The sequence below is a fragment of the Poeciliopsis prolifica genome, unplaced genomic scaffold (genome assembly GCF_027474105.1).
Source record: "Poeciliopsis prolifica strain line A6 unplaced genomic scaffold, Auburn_PproV2 SCAFFOLD014, whole genome shotgun sequence".
NCBI lineage: Eukaryota > Metazoa > Chordata > Actinopteri > Cyprinodontiformes > Poeciliidae > Poeciliopsis > Poeciliopsis prolifica.
This window is the reverse complement of record NW_026562389.1, coordinates 11,359,174-11,379,241: the sequence shown is the minus strand read 5'-3', so window position 1 is coordinate 11,379,241 and position 20,068 is coordinate 11,359,174. Positions and strand designations below refer to the sequence as shown.

At 41.1% G+C, this 20,068-nt stretch overlaps 2 protein-coding genes across 3 annotated transcripts; one reads left to right on the top strand and one right to left on the bottom strand.

Moving 5' to 3' along the window:
* The first annotated feature begins 485 nt into the window (after nucleotides 1-485).
* On the top strand, nucleotides 486-5,717 carry nudt12 (nudix (nucleoside diphosphate linked moiety X)-type motif 12). Of its 2 annotated transcripts, none has more exons than XM_055039702.1 (8): nucleotides 486-601; nucleotides 1,036-1,241; nucleotides 1,896-2,181; nucleotides 2,310-2,589; nucleotides 2,668-2,835; nucleotides 3,910-4,023; nucleotides 4,446-4,645; nucleotides 5,297-5,717. In XM_055039702.1, exons 2-8 carry the CDS (start codon nucleotides 1,036-1,038, stop codon nucleotides 5,405-5,407), a joined length of 1,365 nt encoding a protein of 454 aa, XP_054895677.1. In that variant the 5' UTR covers nucleotides 486-601; the 3' UTR covers nucleotides 5,408-5,717. The 2 variants fall into 2 exon arrangements, with proteins under 2 accessions (XP_054895677.1, XP_054895678.1); XM_055039703.1 differs by having other exon boundaries at nucleotides 503-590.
* Nucleotides 5,718-5,735: 18 nt separating this feature from the next.
* On the bottom strand, nucleotides 5,736-18,906 carry LOC129366093 (interleukin-6 receptor subunit beta). The gene is made up of 14 exons (XM_055039701.1): nucleotides 18,695-18,906; nucleotides 17,378-17,482; nucleotides 16,547-16,655; nucleotides 16,258-16,394; nucleotides 15,447-15,542; nucleotides 15,292-15,374; nucleotides 14,632-14,821; nucleotides 14,091-14,279; nucleotides 12,905-13,003; nucleotides 12,671-12,811; nucleotides 11,716-11,841; nucleotides 11,211-11,295; nucleotides 6,968-7,049; nucleotides 5,736-6,506 (listed from the first exon to the last, which is right to left on the bottom strand). Exons 1-14 carry the CDS (start codon nucleotides 18,765-18,767, stop codon nucleotides 6,012-6,014), a joined length of 2,010 nt encoding a protein of 669 aa, XP_054895676.1. The 5' UTR covers nucleotides 18,768-18,906; the 3' UTR covers nucleotides 5,736-6,011.
* Nucleotides 18,907-20,068: the final 1,162 nt, after the last annotated feature.

The following is a 20,068-nucleotide window of genomic DNA, read 5'->3' as shown; positions in this document are numbered from 1 at the left end:
ACATACTCCCATTTCTCCAGCTCAAACTATGAAAATAAATTACATCATAAAATAAATAAAATAAAAAAACATTACATTACTACTAGTAATATATATTTAAATCTTTTTCTAAAATTAATTCGTTAAAAACTCACATTATTTTCTTCCACATATTTTAAATAAATAGAAGAAAATAATATGCATTTTATAATAATTTTGGGGTCACAGGCTGAAAACATATTTTTATACTTTATGTCTGAAACCAAAGTGAAAAAGTTTCATTGCGCCTCAATCGAGTGAAGCTGATTCTGATCAGCTCCAAGAAAGAAATATTTTCTATATGAAAACCAGAAAATATTATAATTTTAAGTACTGCAAAAAAGACTTTCAGGAAGACAACAGAACTACTAATCAAATGCACAACACATCAAAACTTTGTAACTGGATTCTTGGCTTGGAGGAAAGAAAAGAAAAAAATTACAAACAACTCTGAATTCCTACAGTGCAGGCAGCGCCTGAACGCCTCGCAGTTCCCGTGTCCTTTGAACGCAGCTCGTCGCCGTTTGTCCAACAGCAGGAAGGAAACAGAAGGACGGAAAAGTGAAGGAAAGGTCAGGGAAAGGTGAGCAGCAGCGACTCGGTCACCTTCCAGCTGTGACTGAAACCACAGGCGGTTATTTCCGCCGTTACCGTCAGCAGGAAGCGACTCCGGCGCTAAAGCTAAAGCTAGCTCGCGTTCGGTGGCAGTTTGTTTTATAACACCGTGGAGCCGGTGGGCGGGACTTGGTGTGATTGACGGCCCTCCGGTCCAATAGGAGAGGCAGGAATATTGAAAGGCCTTTTAAAGCTGATTTATTTTCCTTTTTGCTCTATTTTACTGAAACTAAAGTAGATAAATAACAAGCAGAGGCATATACTCCTTTAACTCTGATGATACTGGCTTACAAAAATGAAAAGTATAAGATCAAACAGAATTGTAGGAATTTTAATAAATAAATATGATTTCATGGCCTTCACCACAATATAGTATTATTTATTATTATTTGTTTTTTCCAGATGACGAGTTTGCAGCTGAGCGCCAAAGAGGAAATGCTGGAGAAGTTCCTGGACGCTGCAGCAAGAGGAGACCTGTCCCAGGTGTCCACCCTTCTGTCCAACGTCCCTTCACTCATCAACCAGACGGGACGCAGCGGCTGGACGGCGCTGATGCTCGCGGCTCGTAACGGCCACCACCATGTGGCGGAGAAGCTGCTGCTGCTCGGGTGAAACGCTGCTCCTCCACGTTTTACACTACCGATACCGGTACTGGTACCGGTACCGATACCTGAGGTTTAGCATCAAGCGATACCGATATCAGCTGAATCACTTTAAATGTTTCATTTTTTTAAAAACACAGGCATAAATGAATTTATTTGATAACTCTGCACCAATGCAGCTCACTGAAAGACACCAACAGCTTCAAAACCATGAAAACAACTTTCATTTGTTCAGTCAGAGAAATTAGGAGTTTAACAGCAAATGCAAAATAAATAATAAGGAAACAAACTGACATAAACTACAAGTTGACTAACTAAGTTAAACAACAAATTGTCTTTCAATCGGTTCAGAAAGTTCAGCCAGAAAATCCAAACATAATGTAAAATAAATAATAAAGAATGACGTCACTCAGAGCACAAAGTGCAGAACTAGACTGAGTAGATCATGGATCACCGATACAATCTGGAATTTTGGAGCGACACAGATATGAATATCTGATCAGTGCGTCTCCAATTATGATTCGCTATTCAGGTGATTAAAAGTCCAGAACTGGGTCAAACTCAAACAGTTTAACTCGGGTTCAAGAAGTTTCTGATCAGCGTTTAAAATGCTGAAAACTTTCACTGATTTCTGAATCTGGTTTTGTTTTTGTCCTCCAGTTGTGACAAGTTCTGTGTGAACAGTTCATCGCAGACCGCCTACGATATCGCCAAGTTCTGGGGTCACAGACACATCGCCGGCCTGCTGGGCCAGGCGGCCGACCGCGCAGCAGACCGCGCCACGCACGAAAACTACTTCAGCAGAGAGACGCTGGACCGGCAGAGTGGGAAGAGAACCGACCGGGTCTGGTTAGAGGCCAAACAGAGAGACTCTGACACCGTCTACCTGCTGTTCTCCGACCTCAGCCCCATGATCCAAACCCAGCAGGAGGGCGGCAGCGAAGCGGTACGAGGATAACGACGGGTTGATCGGGTCAACCCGCCGTGCTGCGTTAGATGAATTAGCATTTAAAGCAGCTGGTTGGATGAATCTGTTGAGTTCAGTTATTTATTTGACTTTTCTGGCTCCTGCAGCTGCAGGCGGACATGAAGCTGTGCCGGTTCAGGTATGAGGAAGTGAAGGACCTCCTGCTGAAACCTTCAGCCGTGACGATCTTCCTCGGAATAGAGAAGATGAAGAACCCGTCCTCCTCCTCCTCTGAGAACCCAGAGAGTCTCTCTGAGCCGCCGGTTTGGTTCGCCATCAACACAGACGAAGACGCTGCGGCCCTGCTGGAGCGCTGCAGAGAAAAGAACTGTTCATTCCCAAAAAGTCCCCACAGAGACCTGCTGAAGCTGAGCGAGGAAGAGGCAGGTGAGGAACTTTCTTCTTCTTCGTGGTTTTGCTGCCGGTTCTCGCTGAGCGGTGACGCTTCCCTCTGTGCGGCTCCAGGCGTCGTGGCGCAGGCCCGGTCGGTGCTGGCCTGGCACAGCCGCTACAGATTCTGCCCGACGTGCGGCGGCGCCACCAAGATGGAGGAGGGCGGCTACAAGCGGAGCTGTCTGAACTCTGAGTGCCGCAGCCTGCAGGGCGTCCACAACACGTGCTACCCAAGAGTCGGTACGAATCTGCCGCTCTGCTCCTCAAACACCAACATCAGCAGGAAAGTTTAGACAAACAAACTGAAGATAGTTGAGAGACAAACACAGAAAAGGTCAAGTTCTTATGCAGTTCCCAGTTTTTCAGCTGTCACCTTCACTTTCTATAAAAATGCTAAATGTATCAAGTATGATTTAAAATAAATTTTACTTCATATTTGAACACCTGGAAATTGGGCCTCTGTCTCTTTAAAAACTCCTGCTCTTTCTGAAGCTCCGCCTTCAGGACGTTGTCACAACATGGCTTCTCTATTAACCCTTTAATGGTTTTACCAGAGTTGATCTGAGAAGTAGCTCCGATAATGAACTCAGCAGGTGTTTGCTAATTGCTTCTGGCTAGTCTGAAGGAGCAGCGTGGAGGAGGAGCTGTGCCTCGAAGGCGGGGCTAGGTTCTCCCAGGTGTTTCGCACAGCTCAATGGTTGGCATGGAGACTAAAGTATTTCTCAAACATTCATGAAAGAATCACGTTTTTGATGAAGGAATAATATAATAACATGATGGAGAGTCAGAAATGTGATTTCCATGATGCTGGCCCTTTAACAGTGAGCGATCGTAGTTATAATGAAGAGTTAATGTTCAAACTAAACAGAGCAGGATCCTGAACACATCCCTGTGGAGCTCCATAAGCAAGTGAGATAATACATGAAAATAATCATAATGATATAGGAATAAAGTCATGCAACAATCGTTGTAATATGTGAGTGAAGTAATAAAACTACAGTAAAGTCAAAATAAAACCAGAATGATTTGATTTGATGAACTGAAATTCACTTATTGACCTGTAGAGGGAGCGCTTGGACACCAACGATCAGAACTGGATCTATTTATCTGATCAATGAAAATACCTTTAAAATTTTACTAGTTTAAAATGTTAATCTAATTCCAACATGTGAAATTTCCAGCTAATCAATGAACAAAGCTAAAAATACGACATTATACAGGTTAAATCAGTTTTCTGTAACTTGTTAAAAAGTCTTTTAATGTGAATTTATTTCTGATCAGAGATGAACATGGATGTTGTGAACCTGATTTCAGACCCAGTGGTCATCATGCTGGTGATCCACCCTGATGGAAACCAGTGTCTGCTGGGCAGGAAGAAGGTTTTCCCTGCAGGGATGTTTTCCTGTCTCGCTGGATTCGTGGAGCCTGGTGAGAACACACACACACACACATAAACACACACACACACACACACACACACACACACACACACACACACATAAACACACACACACACGCACACACACACACACATACACACACACACACACCACACGCACATGAACACACACACACACACACACACACACACACACATAAACACACACACACCCACACCCACACACACACCCACACGCACATGAACACACACACACACACACACACACACACACACACACACACATAAACACACACACACACACACCCACACCCACACACACACACACACACACACATAAACACACACACACACACACCCACACCCACACACACACACACACACACACACCCACACACACACCCACACACACACACACACACACACTCTGAGTGCGTCTCCTCGGCTGCAGGGGAGACTCTGGAGGAGGCGGTGAGGAGGGAGACGGATGAGGAGAGCGGCGTGAAGGTGGGCCCGGTCCAGTACGTGTCCTGCCAGCCGTGGCCCATGCCCTCCAACCTCATGATCGGCTGCCTCGCCGCCGCCGTGTCCACCGACATCACGGCGGACGAGAACGAGATCGAGGAGGCGCGGTGGTTTCCACGGCAACAGGTCAGCAGTAAATAACAAATTTTAGTGGATGATAAATTGTCCCAGAAGTTATTGCATTAAATGTTGTTGTTTTGAGATGATGTCCAGGTAATTGAAGGCATTTTAAATATCCAAACAAAACAACAATTATGAGAATTATGAGAACAAAATTGTCTTTTAAAAGGTTTGGTTGAGACTGAAGACGTTTGTCATCCAGTTTTTGGTCGAAAGAAAGAAAAACAAAAATAAAACAAAGGAAATTATTGAGTTTATTATGGGATGGATTTATTTATTACTAGTTTTCCCATTTTAAAAGGCCAGTATCAAGTAAATTCAATTTTTTCTAACTTTCCATCTCGTTATAAAATTTCTCCCTCATCAGAAACAAACATGGCAACCAGTCAGCTGTAAAACGCCAACAGGCTGTTTCTGAACCTGTTGGCGTTTTTGGTTCATTGCCCTGGGATTCGCTTCACTGGTCCTGAACCGGTCCAGACTGAACCGGTCCGGACTGAACCGGTCCAGACTGAACCGGTCCGGACTGAACCGGTCCGGACTGAACCGGTTCTGATTCCTGCTCTGAAGTCAGAATCCGGCGCTGCAGGCAGAATTTGGTCGCAGCTCTCCGCAGGTTTTGAAAACACAACATTGAGTTTTGTCTTCTGTTTGCAGGTGATCGACTCTTTGTTCAGAGGAGACCGCTCGGTGTTCATCGTCCCTCCCAGACAGACAATCGCCCATCAGCTGCTCAGACACTGGATCTGCATGAACTCCAACCTCTGATACGAAACCTTCAGACGGACCAAACATCGGATTTTTAATGAAACAACAGCTGCTGGATTCCAGACTGATCTCCACACTGTGCTTCAGGTTTTGCTTTTTATTTCCTGGTTAATGTGATTTTCTCTCACAAAGAGAAACAAACATTTACACAAAGGAAACCAGAGGAAGAAATCTGCTAGTGTAGATTTTTGGAGAATAACAGATCATCGTCATCAGCAAAGAAGTCATTTTCCAGGGAAGTAAAACTCAAAAGGTTTTGCAAAAATGTTTAATAAATTGCCTGACTTACCTTGACTAAAGTAACTGGATAGAAGCAACAGTTAAAAAAAAGTTTTATGACCTTTTGGGTCATAAAACTTTTTATTAATGTCAAACTTTTTTCTGATTAATTTTTCCTACATTTAAACCAGTGCTGCTCATGTTGGATCTCTAAACAAATAAAAGATCTCAAATGAATACATTTCTTTTATAAGTTGTCATTTCAGATGTTTTTATTTTTAGAACCGTCCGGACCTCATCGCTTCAGTAACTTCAGTAACATGCAGTTTCTGTTGGTGTTGTCATGGTGTTTTCAGCCACTAGGGGTCAGTGTTCCACCTCTGAGTTAATGCAGGACTGAAGGTTCTGATCCAGCTGCTGGTTCTGCTCTGAAGCAGCCGTTTGTTAAGTACTCGACCTCAGGGACCGGTTCCAGTGGTCCAGTCACCGGTTCCGGTTGCTCCAGGAAGTCCGTCAGGAGTTCTGGAAACCGAAACATGAAAGCCTGATGATGATGATGATGATGATGATGATGATGATGAGAGCAGCCGCTCTCTTCCTGTTCCTGCAGCAGAGGAACTTTGGCTCCGCCCATCTCTGCCCTAAAACCTGACTGCAGAGAGAGCAGCTGCTGCTCTGTGATTGGCCGAACGTCCCACGCGTGTCCTGTGATTGGTTTGGTACCAGGAATGTCCACAGTGTCCAGTTTGACGGAGAGGCTGCTGGTTGGTGACTGGTCCTTCTGCAGATGGTTTGGACAAACCAGGATCAGCTGCTTCTGTCCTAAAACGTCCGTCACCTGGAAGTCGGAGACGTCCAGGAAGTTCCTCTCCGAACATTTCTGAGAAAAACAACAGAAACACTGAAGACGTTTTGTTCCTGCAGTTTGGCTGATTTTTAAATGTTTTGCTTTCGATCAATGGAAACTTCTCATTTCTTATAACCTAACATTTTTAGTTGCTTGGATGTTGCGTTGCTATTGGTTTTTCTGTTGCTTTAACAGAAACAGTAAAAAGCTGTGAAGTTTATTGCTGAATTATTGTTTTATTCATTGTTTTATTTCTCCAGTTGTACCACAATGTGTACTGCACAGCTCCACCCCAAACTCATTTACAGAAATCTACAGAAGTGGACGGAGCTAAGACACACAGAGGCGCATGGCCAAGTGTCCGTGTTGCCCCAAACAGAAGCTAGCTATTTATTTCATTTTTTTACTGCATATATTTTTGATTGTACAATCTTTTACTGGAGGAAGAATTTATCCGCAAACAGAAACAAAACGAAAGAATAACATCGGATCACCTTCAGGTCCGGGTTCAGCAGCCACTGGCCTGCTGTGCTTCTCCTGGCGCTGGGGATCGTCGGGAAGAAATACGACTTGTATCTGCACAGAAATGCCATTTATACTCAGAATCAACAAGCATGAAGACATTATCTCTACCAGCAAGATGCCCTTAGTCACAGGAAATCTTGAGGAAAGCTGAATTTTCTTGTCACCTTCACATCTGAACTTCCTTTCTCAGAAAAGTGAAAAATAACAAAATAAACCATCAAAGTTCACAGAGGAGCTTTGAGTTTCTGTGGTTCAGAAACGTCTGAAACTAATAATCAGAATCAAAGGCGGTTTAGCAAGAAGGAACTGGTGATAAATGTTTTAGATACCAAAAGTTAATCAAGGTTAATATAACATATAAACTACATTTCAACATATTAAACAGAAGCAATGGATGGATGGATGGATGATGGATGGATGATGGATGGATGATGGATGGATGGATGATGGATGATGGATGATGGATGGATGGATGATGGATGGATGGATGGATGATGGATGGATGGATGATGGATGATGGATGGATGGATGATGGATGGATGGATGGATGATGGATGGATGGATGGATGGATGATGGATGGATGGATGGATGGATGATGGATGGATGGATGATGGATGGATGGATGATGGATGGATGGATGGATGGATGGATGGATGGATGGATGGATGGATGGATGGATGGATGGATGGATGGATGATGGATGGATGATGGATGGATGGATGGATGGATGGATGATGGATGGATGGATGATGGATGAATGTATGATGGATGAATGTATGATGGATGGATGATGAATGGATGATGGATGAATGGATGGATGATGAATGGATGGATGGATGGATGGATGGATGGATGGATGGATGGATGGATGATGGATGGATGGATGATGGATAGATGATGGATGATGAATGGATGATGGATGGATGATGGATGAATGGATGATGAATGGATGAATGGATGATGAATGGATGATGGATGGATGATGAATGGATGATGGATGAATGGATGGATGATGAATGGATGATGGATGAATGGATGGATGATGAATGGATGATGGATGGATGATGAATGGATGATGAATGGATGGATGATGGATGGATGATGGATGATGGATGGATGATGAATGGATGATGGATGAATGGATGGATGATGAATGGATGAATGGATGATGGATGAATGGATGATGGATGAATGGATGATGGATGGATGGATGGATGGATGGATGGATGATGGATGATGAATGGATGATGGATGAATGGATGATGGATGAATGGATGATGGATGGATGGATGATGGATGAATGGATGGATGAATGGATAATGGATGAATGGATGATGGATGAATGGATGGATGATGGATGAATGGATGATGGATGAATGGATGGATGATGGATGGATGGATGATGGATGAATGGATGGATGATGGATGAATGGATGATGGATGGATGGATGGATGGATGATGGATGGATGGATGGATGGATGGATGGATGAATGGATGATGGATGAATGGATGATGGATGAATGGATGGATGGATGGATGGATGGATGGATGATGGATGAATGGATGGATGATGGATGAATGGATGATGGATGGATGGATGTATGGATGAATGGATGATGGATGAATGGATGGATGATGGATGAATGGATGATGGATGAATGGATGGATGATGGATGAATGGATGATGGATGAATGGATGGATGATGGATGAATGGATGATGGATGGATGATGAATGGATGGATGATGAATGGATGATGGATGAATGGATGGATGGATGGATGATGAATGGATGATGGATGAATGGATGGATGGATGGATGATGAATGGATGATGGATGAATGGATGAATGGATGATGGATGGATGGATGGATGAATGGATGATGGATGATGGATGGATGATGGATGGATGATGGATGGATGGATGGATGATGAATGGATGATGGATGGATGATGGATGGATGGATGATGGATAGATGATGGATGATGAATGGATGATGGATGGATGATGAATGGATGAATGGATGATGAATGGATGAATGGATGATGAATGGATGATGGATGGATGATGAATGGATGATGGATGAATGGATGGATGAATGTATGATGGATGAATGGATGGATGATGAATGGATGATGGATGGATGATGAATGGATGATGAATGGATGGATGATGGATGGATGATGGATGGATGGATGGATGATGAATGGATGATGGATGAATGGATGGATGATGAATGGATGAATGGATGATGGATGAATGGATGATGGATGAATGGATGATGGATGGATGGATGTATGGATGGATGGATGATGGATGATGAATGGATGATGGATGAATGGATGATGGATGAATGGATGATGGATGGGATGGATGAATGGATGGATGAATGGATAATGGATGAATGGATGATGGATGAATGGATGGATGATGGATGAATGGATGATGGATGAATGGATGGATGATGGATGGATGGATGATGGATGAATGGATGGATGATGGATGAATGGATGATGGATGGATGGATGGATGGATGATGGATGGATGGATGGATGGATGGATGGATGAATGGATGATGGATGAATGGATGATGGATGAATGGATGGATGGATGGATGGATGGATGGATGATGGATGAATGGATGGATGATGGATGAATGGATGATGGATGGATGGATGTATGGATGAATGGATGATGGATGAATGGATGGATGATGGATGAATGGATGATGGATGAATGGATGGATGATGGATGAATGGATGATGGATGAATGGATGGATGATGGATGAATGGATGATGGATGGATGAATGGATGGATGATGAATGGATGATGGATGAATGGATGGATGGATGGATGATGAATGGATGATGGATGAATGGATGGATGGATGGATGATGAATGGATGATGGATGAATGGATGAATGGATGATGGATGGATGGATGGATGAATGGATGATGGATGAATGGATGATGGATGATGAATGGATGATGGATGAATGGATGATGGATGGATGGATGGATGAATGGATGATGGATGATGAATGGATGATGGATGATGGATGATGAATGGATGATGGATGAATGGATGATGGATGAATGGATGATGGATGAATGGATGGATGATGGATGAATGGATGGATGATGGATGAATGGATGATGGATGAATGGATGGATGATGAATGGATGATGGATGAAGGGATGGATGAATGGATGATGGATGAATGGATGATGGGTGAATGGATGGATGATGAATGGATGATGGATGAATGGATGATGGATGAATGGATGATGGATGAATGGATGATGGATGAATGGATGGATGATGAATGGATGATGGATGAATGGATGATGGATGAATGGATGATGGATGAATGGATGATGGATGAATGGATGATGGATGATGAATGGATGAATGGATGATGGATGATGAATGGATGATGGATGAATGGATGATGGATGAAATGGATGATGGATGAATGGATGGATGATGGATGAATGGATGATGGGTGAATGGATGGATGATGAATGGATGATGGATGAATGGATGATGGATGAATGGATGATGGATGAATGGATGATGGATGAATGGATGATGGATGAATGGATGATGGATGAATGGATGATGGATGAATGGATGATGGATGAATGGATGATGGATGAATGGATGGATGATGAATGGATGATGGATGAATGGATGATGGATGAATGGATGATGGATGATGGATGAATGGATGATGGATGAATGGATGATGGATGAATGGATGGATGATGAATGGATGATGGATGAATGGATGATGGATGAATGGATGATGGATGATGGATGATGGATGAATGGATGATGGGTGAATGGATGATGGATGAATGGATGATGGATGAATGGATGATGGATGAATGGATGATGGATGAATGGATGATGGGTGAATGGATGGATGATGAATGGATGATGGATGAATGGATGATGGATGAATGGATGATGGATGATGGATGAATGGATGATGGATGAATGGATGATGGATGAATGGATGGATGATGAATGGATGAATGGATGATGGATGGATGATGGATGAATGGATGATGGATGAATGGATGATGGATGAATGGATGATGGATGAATGGATGGATGATGAATGGATGATGATGATGGATGAATGGATGATGGATGAATGGATGATGGATGAATGGATGATGAATGGATGAGGGTCGGACTCACACAGTTCTGGAGAGAACGGAGATGATCATCACCGTGACGACCAGGAGCAGCAGAAGCGTCACCGTGGTAACCGCTGGAGCTTCATCTGAGGAAGATAAAATCCCAGAATATCAAACCAACTCCAACTTCATCCTCTCAGATCCAACTTCATCCTCTCAGATCCAACTTCATCCTCTCAGATCCAACTTCATCCTCTCAGATCCAACTTCATCCTCTCAGATCCAACTTCATCCTCTGAGACTCAGATGCTGGTTTAGTTTGGCAGAGCTCAGGTTGCATGTTGCTGCAATAACATGCTGCCACCAACAGGTGGCGCATGAAGATCAGGGCAATGAGGAATGTCGGATTTCCCTCAAACTGGAAACACTCACCATCAACAGTCCAAACTCCAGCCAACCAACCAGTTCCTCACGGCTCAGATCAACTCGCTGCTTTTTCATTTCACTCGATTAAAAACAACAAGATGGCGTCTCTTTCATATGAGTTTCTTGGCTGAGCAGCTCACCGTACTGAGTGGCCACAGGGATGATGAACCTGGACACATTGTCAGCCAATAGGAGCAGAGAATACTCCGTGCTGGGAGTCAGTTTGGAGAAGGTGTGCTGCTGCTGGTCCGGCCACAAAGACAGAGCTGGAAACAGATTATAGACCTGATGGCTGTTCACAGATCAAAGAAACAAACATTTGGTTTTATTTCCTGCCAAGCAGCTAAACCTGGATAATCAGGCTAATTCAGGTGAAGCTAATTAACAATGGTGGGCACCTCTAGCTAAAACTGTCGCTGTGCTAACCCAAAAGCACTAATCATAGATATTAGTTACGCTGATGCTAAATCATGATACCAACATAGTATTCAGTGGAAGCTAACGCTAAAGCGCTTTACCAACATTGGGCTCTCAAAACAATTCATAACTGTGAATTTTTGCATGTATTTGTTTAACTGACACCCTTACAATCATGTGTTGCATTGTTATGTATAGTTCATTTGTTGTTTTACTCGGTTCACTAAAAGAGGGAAACTGCTGTGAAAACAAATTTCTAAATATGAGCATGAATATAATCAGGATTTCTAACTGGCAAAACTTCAACACAGATGTTGAACTTTAACCAGAAAAACGTTTCAAAGTGAGCTAAGATGCTAAAGCAAAAAATTAGCTGTGCTACTAGTGGATTAGCGGAAGATTAACGGATTACTGATGAAATTATTCATCAATATTCACCAATACTGATGAATAATATTGGCTGCTTGGGTCTCATCTTCACTAAATTTCAAAGACACAATACTAACATGCTGACAAAGAAGTTAAAACACGAATGATGCATTTTATATTTATGTATATAAATATTAAAGAGTTATAATGACAGGATGGCTCATTAAACCTCTGAAGAAACGAAATCCACAGCAGCCATTTTGGTCTGCAATATGATAAAAATATGCATAACTTCAGGTGAAATCAGACTTTGTGTGTCGGCGTCTCTCCTCAGCGTCGCTCGGTACCGGTCCACTCTGATTGGTGCGGGCTTCCTTTGCCACGCCCACGCGACAGTCACCGTGGTTTTAGTGACGTTGACGACTTTCAGACCGACGACCTCCATCAGGGCTGAGAGAAAACGCAGCAGAAAGTCACCCAGAGGTCACCCAGAGGTCACGCTGCTCTTCCAGCTCTGTTACAAACAGCGGTTGCCATGGTTACCTCCATTTTCCAGACTGCCGTTCAGAGATTGAGCAGAACCACACCGCTGGTTATAGACGGGGAACACACTGACCAGGTACGGCTCCTCAGGGTCAACACCTGGAGACGCAAACAGGGCAAAAAGCTCAGAACAAAACGGAAACAACAAACACAAAAGAGATTTCAAGAAGCAGCAGCAGCTCAAACATTTGTGATGGTTTGGAAATTTTAACTAAATTCAGCAAAATGGAAATTAGGACTGGACAATAATGGATTTCATAATAGATGTATTATCAATATCAATAGATAACGCATCTATAAAGTATTCAATATTCAATACATAGAATATTCACCGAACTCTGATCCACAAGCGCACGGCATTCTGGGAGATGTAGGCAGAGGAAAGACTCACAGCTAAGCAAGACTTGGTGGCATCAACTAACTCACTCACTCTTTGGCTACCTAGCAACAACCTGTTGAGTAACTTGCACAGCAGCAGTTCCAGGTTTCACAAACAAATCTCATAACTTGGTAAAAACAGAAGAAAACAGCATGGAGGGAAAACTGGATAAAACAGGAAACGTTGACGCTATTTCTGATATTTAAAACCAAAAAGAAAAAACAATATCAATCCTTAATTACTGATATCGACTGATATGAATCACTTAATTTCTTCAGGCCTAAAACTAACATGTGGAGTACCCCAAGGTACAAACCTCGGACCCCTGCTATTTAATATCTTTGAGCTCTCATAAGTAATAATGTTAGTCACCATAACTATGCAGATTTACATGATGATGTCACCAGGTGACCTTTCAACCATCCAATCATTGAATAAATGCTCAGAACAGATAAATGTATGGATGAGCCAAAACTTTCTCTGGCTCAACAGAAAGAAAACTGAAGTTATTTTTGTTATAAATCTAGAGTTATAAATCTAGAGCTATAAATCTAGAGTTATAAATCTAGAGCTGTAGATCTATTTTCAGCGCACAACATCTGGTATTCCAGTTGGAAACCAGAGATCGGGTTGAAGTCTGGGTTTGAACCTTCAGAGACACATAAAGACGGTTACAAAGTCGGTCTTCTATCACCTGAAGAACATTTCCAGGATTAGAGACACCTGGTTAGAATCGCCTTTGATTTATAGTAACAGGAACAATAGATAATATTTGTTTTATTATAAACCATAAACATGTCAGGTGACCTGTGATGACAGCAGAGGAACTAGAACCGTTGACTCTGACCCATCGGCTGTTGGACGGGTTCTCCTCTGAGCGCCAATGAACGAGAACATGGCCGCCAGGCGGCGTGGTGGGCGTCGCCCACTGGACCTGCAGCGCTTCGTTTTCAGGATAATGGCTGGAAATCCACAGGTTCCTCACAGAGAGCCGAGCTGCAGGAGGAGAATGAAACGGTTAGAGAACCCACTAATGAACACGTTTTAAAATCTCCTCATTTTAAAGTTTCCATCAATATGTTTGAAGTTTGTCAGTTTTTCAGAGGAGGCGGAGCCAAACAACCCCACCCATCTGATGTGACAGGAAGTAGTTTTATCCAACATCTGCTCACTTCCTCTGTCAATTCTCAGTTTGTCCTCAGATAAGAAACTCAAACTCACTCAGGATGTTGCAAAAGTGAAGCAACAGAAATTAAAATGTGACAAAGGTCAACTTTCCTGTTTTGATGAAAAGTTTCCGGTGTTTGATTTATGATGAACTGAATCTTCTGATCAGTCAAATACTCACAGTTCTGGTCCTGTGTGTTGATCTGGAGTCGGGTTGCGGGTCCGAAACCGGCTGTGTTGAAGGCCCGAACTGTGGCGCTGTAGTTCCCCTCCTTCACCACCAGGAGGAAAGTCGTCTCAGTGACGTTTTGAAGGTGTTGGTTTGGGTCGATGCGGACCTGGTACCCGAGGACCCGACCTGAACCAGAACCCTGAAATAAATAGAAAACATAGAACATGAGATTCTTCCACTCCATTAAAATGTTTTTGTTACTTTCTGAATTATCAATCAACACGTTATGAAGTGAGTCGCTCTGTATGGAGCTAAATTAGAGCCTTAACATTTGCTTTAAAACTTTTACTGAAGTTTAAAAAAATAGCAAGGAGCTGAATTGTGAACAAGAAATGCCTTTAAAAAAATTTGAAACTATAAAGTTACAAAAACAACTGTATGGAGCAAAATCAGGGCCTTAAAATTTCTTTAATAATTTGAAACTGTAAAATAATGAAAAGGTAAATTGAATCATAGACTTTGCCTGATATTAGCTAAAAGTGGAGCAAATGTTTTCATTTTGTTCTTTTCGTGCATTTAGCTCCAATCAAATAAATTTTTGGGTGTAGATTTAATATGTTCAACATCTGGTTCTTATCTGACAGCATGAATTGATTGGACATGTTTTACCATCCAGACGAGGTGAAGCAGGAGAAACTCATCATCGCCTGTTTTCTCCACTCTGTAGCACATCTCTGCAGGCCTGGAGGGAACTGGAGACACGACGGTTAAAAATGACGTTAACCCGTCATTTCAGGTAATTAATATGAATAAATAGTTTGTACCTCTGTCCAGGGTTCGTACGGTCGTGTCTCCGCTCCAGTCGCTCCGGATCACAGACTCTGAACCAGTCGGAGTTAAATCAGGCCGGGACGTTTTGACTGCAGAGACCAAATACAGATTTCATCAGTCGGTCGAAACAGACGACAACCAACCTGTACTGGAGCTTTTATAGACAGGAAAGTGTTAAACCAGCAGATGTTTAAATCCATAAAAAGAAATAAAAACAAAATGGGTTTACTTGTGTAAAAACAAGATAAATCCTCTTTAGAGCAGAACATTTTCACATGCATACAATAGAGGACAGTGTGGAAACAGCAGGTTTGAAATGAGACAACAACATATTTTCAATTTGATAAGTCATTAGTCACGTCTGAACATGATGCAGTGACACGCAGACAGGATATGAACCTGCAGAACAGGAAGTTACTGAAGCAACTAAATACAGAAAATGTGCACAAAACAAAGTGTGGAATGGAAAAAAATACATTTTCACAAGATGAAATTTGAAGATAAGACGAAACTAGACATAAAACTTAGTTGCAAACCAGGGAGCGATGTGTGCACACAAGATTACATCATGCAGAAAATATCTGATCGATGCACAAAACAAAACAAGAATAATTCAAATGGAAATGATTGAGTTCATTTTAATTTATCATTCAACTGATTGATTGATTGATTGATTGATTGATTGATTGATTGATTGATTGATTGATTGATTGATTGGTTGATGGCAACAGGCTCATTGCCTGGAGAAAGAAAAATGTCTTCAGTAGTTTAGAGATTGATTTAAACCAGAGGAAACGTTTCGACCTGCGTCCCTCAGGAACTGAGGCTGGGCCCATTCGTCTGTCCCGGTCAGGTAGCTCCGCATCCGGGCCGTCACACGGAGAGAACCCAGGACGGCCGCAGGGCTGAAGATCCCCAGGCAGGAAAAGACTTTTGACCCGCTGAGGAAAGACACAAAGACGACGGCGTGTCAGAGGCGCTGCAGCTAAAGAAGAACAACATTGTGCTAAAATACTCAGAAATTTTCTAGAAAAACCAGAACATTTGTGACTGAAGCTGAAAATGTCCTAGAATTTAAAACATTTTTGATGACCTGGTGAAGACGAGCGAGGCTCGACTCTCAGCCTCCTGGCTCCAGCTGCAGGTCACAGATCTGACCCCGTCTGCAGGCTGCTGGTAGGAGCAGGACATGTTCAGCATCTCTGCAGAGCAGAACAAAAACCTGCAGTCAAGTTCAACACAAGACACTTTCAACCATCTCAGTTTGGTTTACTGGACAAAATGTCACCTTTACCCCCAGCTAACAGCTAGCAGCTCTGAGACTTTACTTCCTGCCTGCACATTTACTGATTGTGCTCAAAGATTATCATCGAGAAGCAAAATCGTGGAAACTTCCCATCATCCAGCAGTTACAGTCAGATTCAACAAACTGGAATGAAGCACATATTTCAGTTTAAATTGTAATTTTATAATGTTTATCTGGTCCTGAATTTAGAGGGTCTGAAAAGTCTCCAGGTTGGACTTTTGTCCAGACAACAAACCCACTTAGTCTCATTCTCAAGTCTCATTCTCAGACTTGGCCACGCCCTTCAGTTTTGTTGGCCCCGCCCCTAAATCATCAGGGGGCGGGGCTTCTCAGAGTTCTTTTCCCATTCATGTGGCACACAGAGAACTCCATACATTTGGAATTAAAACATTCTTTATATTTGCCAATAAATGACCAAATATAGTTTAAAATGAAACATAAATAATTCTGAACTCTAAAGATTCGTGTCTCTGTCTCTGAGGTGGCGCCCCTGGAGGAAGCTCCAGGTATTACGACCTTTAAAAGTATTAATACGACATAAAGTATGTTAAAACCTGGTTTCATCAGATTTTTCAGGCTTTGTTCTGATATTTCAGTGTTTCTATGACCGTCTCTCACTCTGCGACGGTGAAGGTGGTGGAGGTTTGCAGTCTGTCGGGTCGGTGACGCAGATCCGGTCGTTTCCCTCACATGGTTTCAGCTCAGAGTGTCTCACTGTTATTTCTACCATAGAAAAACACAAACAGATCCTTAAACTGCTAGAATCTCATATATGCAACTTATTTTAATAAATATTTACTTTACAACAGTTTTAAAGAATTAATGTTTCAGTTCTACTTTTTAAAACAAAGAAAAATTAAGAAAAAATGTAACCAAAGTATTGTCATAAAAAGATATGAATAAAAGATATGAATAATAATTAAGATTAAAAAATGTTGAAGCAAAAATAAAAACCAACCAACCACAAGACTCAGAAACAGCAAAAGTTGATATTTAAGAAAAACACAAAGTTTCTGGAAACTGGATTTAGAAATCCAGTTGTTATTCTATTTAAATATAAAAATGTTAGTTTATGAGAAACGTAGTAAGATGTCAGTTCAAGAATACATTAAGAAGTTTATTTCAGAACGTAAATATTACACTGCCAGTAATAAGGGAAATTACAAATGTACTTATAGTAATATAAATATTAAAACTGTACATTTTAGTTTTAGTAATTTATGAAAAAATGTGTAGAAATATACTGCAAAAAGTAAACTTTTCCATAAATCTGGTCTATTTTCTAATGTAAATATTTTAGTTGACTTGAAGTTTAAGATTCACTAAATGTACTAAGTACTTTAGTCGACTTAACTGCTTATAACCAACTTATAAGCAACTTTGCAGCAAAATATAGAAGCTTGTTTGAAGTAAATAATTCCTCAATATTGAGTTTAAAAAGTTCTTGTTCCACCAACAGATTATTTCATTTATAAGGTGGAAAATGTTGCGTTATAAATGGAATAAATCATCAGATTTGGTGATTTTGCATGTGTTGGGATTTTTCCATATTTTATTATTTTTAAAGTATTATTAAAGTCCGTTATACATAAAGTAGTGAACTCAAATGTGAATCACAATTTTAAAAACAGTAAATTAATGCAAACTTAAAAAATATGACCTGAATTTGTGTTTATTTTCTACTGCAGTAAAACTTTCATAGTGAAACTGGTGAATTTAATGAAATGAGTTTTGGGTTGCAGACTGGTGGGAATCATCTGACTGAACTTTGAACGGATCAATGAAAAAACAAGATTACCCGATCGATCGGATGTGGAAAAAGTTTGAAAACATTTCTGAAAGTGTAAAACGCTCAGAAAAATGAAAGTTTAATAAAAGCTGGATCTGCTGGATTCTGATGTTTTCCTCCATGGAGGAGCTTTGAGTCAAACTCACCGAAGCAGAATCCACCCAGGCGAATCACCAGAGTCCAGATGAGGAAGAGCCGCTCCAGAAAGCAGCGGTCCATTTCAGCAGAACAGAACCAGCAGGAGGAACCTCAGGATTATGGGATTAATTACAGGATTATGGGATTAATCTCAGGAGACATCAGGAGACGCCCAGCTGCTGCCTGAACCTCAAGGAGTCGCCTCTGAGGCCGAGCAGGAAGTGACTGTTCAGCGGCTCGACGCGTCACGCTGAGACCTTCACTTCCTCACCATCATCATCATCATCATCATCATCTCTGCTGGTTTTAACTCAGTAGCGATAAAAACAACTTCGCCTCTTCATTCATTGATGAAAACACAAAATGACCGAGTTAAATAAAAAGTGGTTTCTGAAAAAAAAACTTTTAAGTTCAAATTTACTTTGATGATTAGAATTATAACAAAAAAACCTTTTTGAGGATTAAGTCATAATATAATTTTATGACTATTTTCACAATTTCAGAAATATTTATTCATCCAGTTTTGACTAAAACTAGTCATGAAATACTGAGAATAAAGACATGATCATAATTTCATGTCTTTTTCACAATTAATTCCAAAAATTAAGTGCAACTCATATCAGTCGTTGCTGTAGGAAGGAAAGCTCCCCTGTAGCAGTCTGTGTTACAGAGGCCCTGAAGAAGCCTCTGACTGAAGACTGTTCTAATGTCCATTTGTTTGATTTTCAAACCATTCCTTCACAAATCATACATTCATTTCTTTAGGTCATTTTCTTCTGTCACATTTAAACCAGAATCTTCTGGGTTTTTGTCGTCATCCGTTCATCTCGTGGTTTATAAAGCCGGCTGGTTATGAAGGTTTCAGGTTTTCATTTTCTCCAGTTTGAATTAGTTTTTAAGAGATTTAGTTAGTTTTTACTAGTTAAATATAGTTTAGTTTTAATGTAGTTTTTATTACAATAGTATTTTTTTTCATACTTCGGTTAAATTTGAGGTGCAGAATTTAAAAAGGTCAAATTTGCAGATGGCTGCTTGTGTGTGGAGGAAAAATATAATAAAAAACATTTTCACACTGAATTTCTCTTCAGTGTTAAAGGCTAATAAATTAAATTTATAAAAACAAAGAATATTATATAAACACATTTATATATTCCAGTTAAAGTTTCTCCTCATTAATTACTGTTTTTATTTATCCCAGTTGAAGATGTTTTATCAGTTTTTATTTCTAGTTAACCATTATAAGCTTTATTCCCAGCTTCTCATCAACAGATTGATTTAAATTTGTTTTCAGGTTTGGATCTGAAAGATGAAGCAAACCATAGAAAAAGGAGTTTCAGTTTGAACATTTTTTTGCAGAGCTTTTCATTAATAATCCTCATTAG

Coding starts and splice junctions, on each gene's coding strand:
- LOC129366093 (XM_055039701.1), bottom strand. CDS start 18,767: ATGGACCGCTGCTTTCTGGAGCGGCTCTTCCTCATCTGGACTCTGGTG. Junction 15,375..15,446: donor CGTACGAACCCTGGACAGAG/GTACAAACTATT, acceptor TCGTGTCTCCAG/TTCCCTCCAGGCCTGCAGAG. Junction 14,280..14,631: donor CAACACACAGGACCAGAACT/GTGAGTATTTGA, acceptor CTCCTCCTGCAG/CTCGGCTCTCTGTGAGGAAC.
- nudt12 (XM_055039702.1), top strand. CDS start 1,036: ATGACGAGTTTGCAGCTGAGCGCCAAAGAGGAAATGCTGGAGAAGTTC. Junction 1,242..1,895: donor GAGAAGCTGCTGCTGCTCGG/GTGAAACGCTGC, acceptor TTTGTCCTCCAG/TTGTGACAAGTTCTGTGTGA. Junction 4,024..4,445: donor CGCTGGATTCGTGGAGCCTG/GTGAGAACACAC, acceptor CCTCGGCTGCAG/GGGAGACTCTGGAGGAGGCG.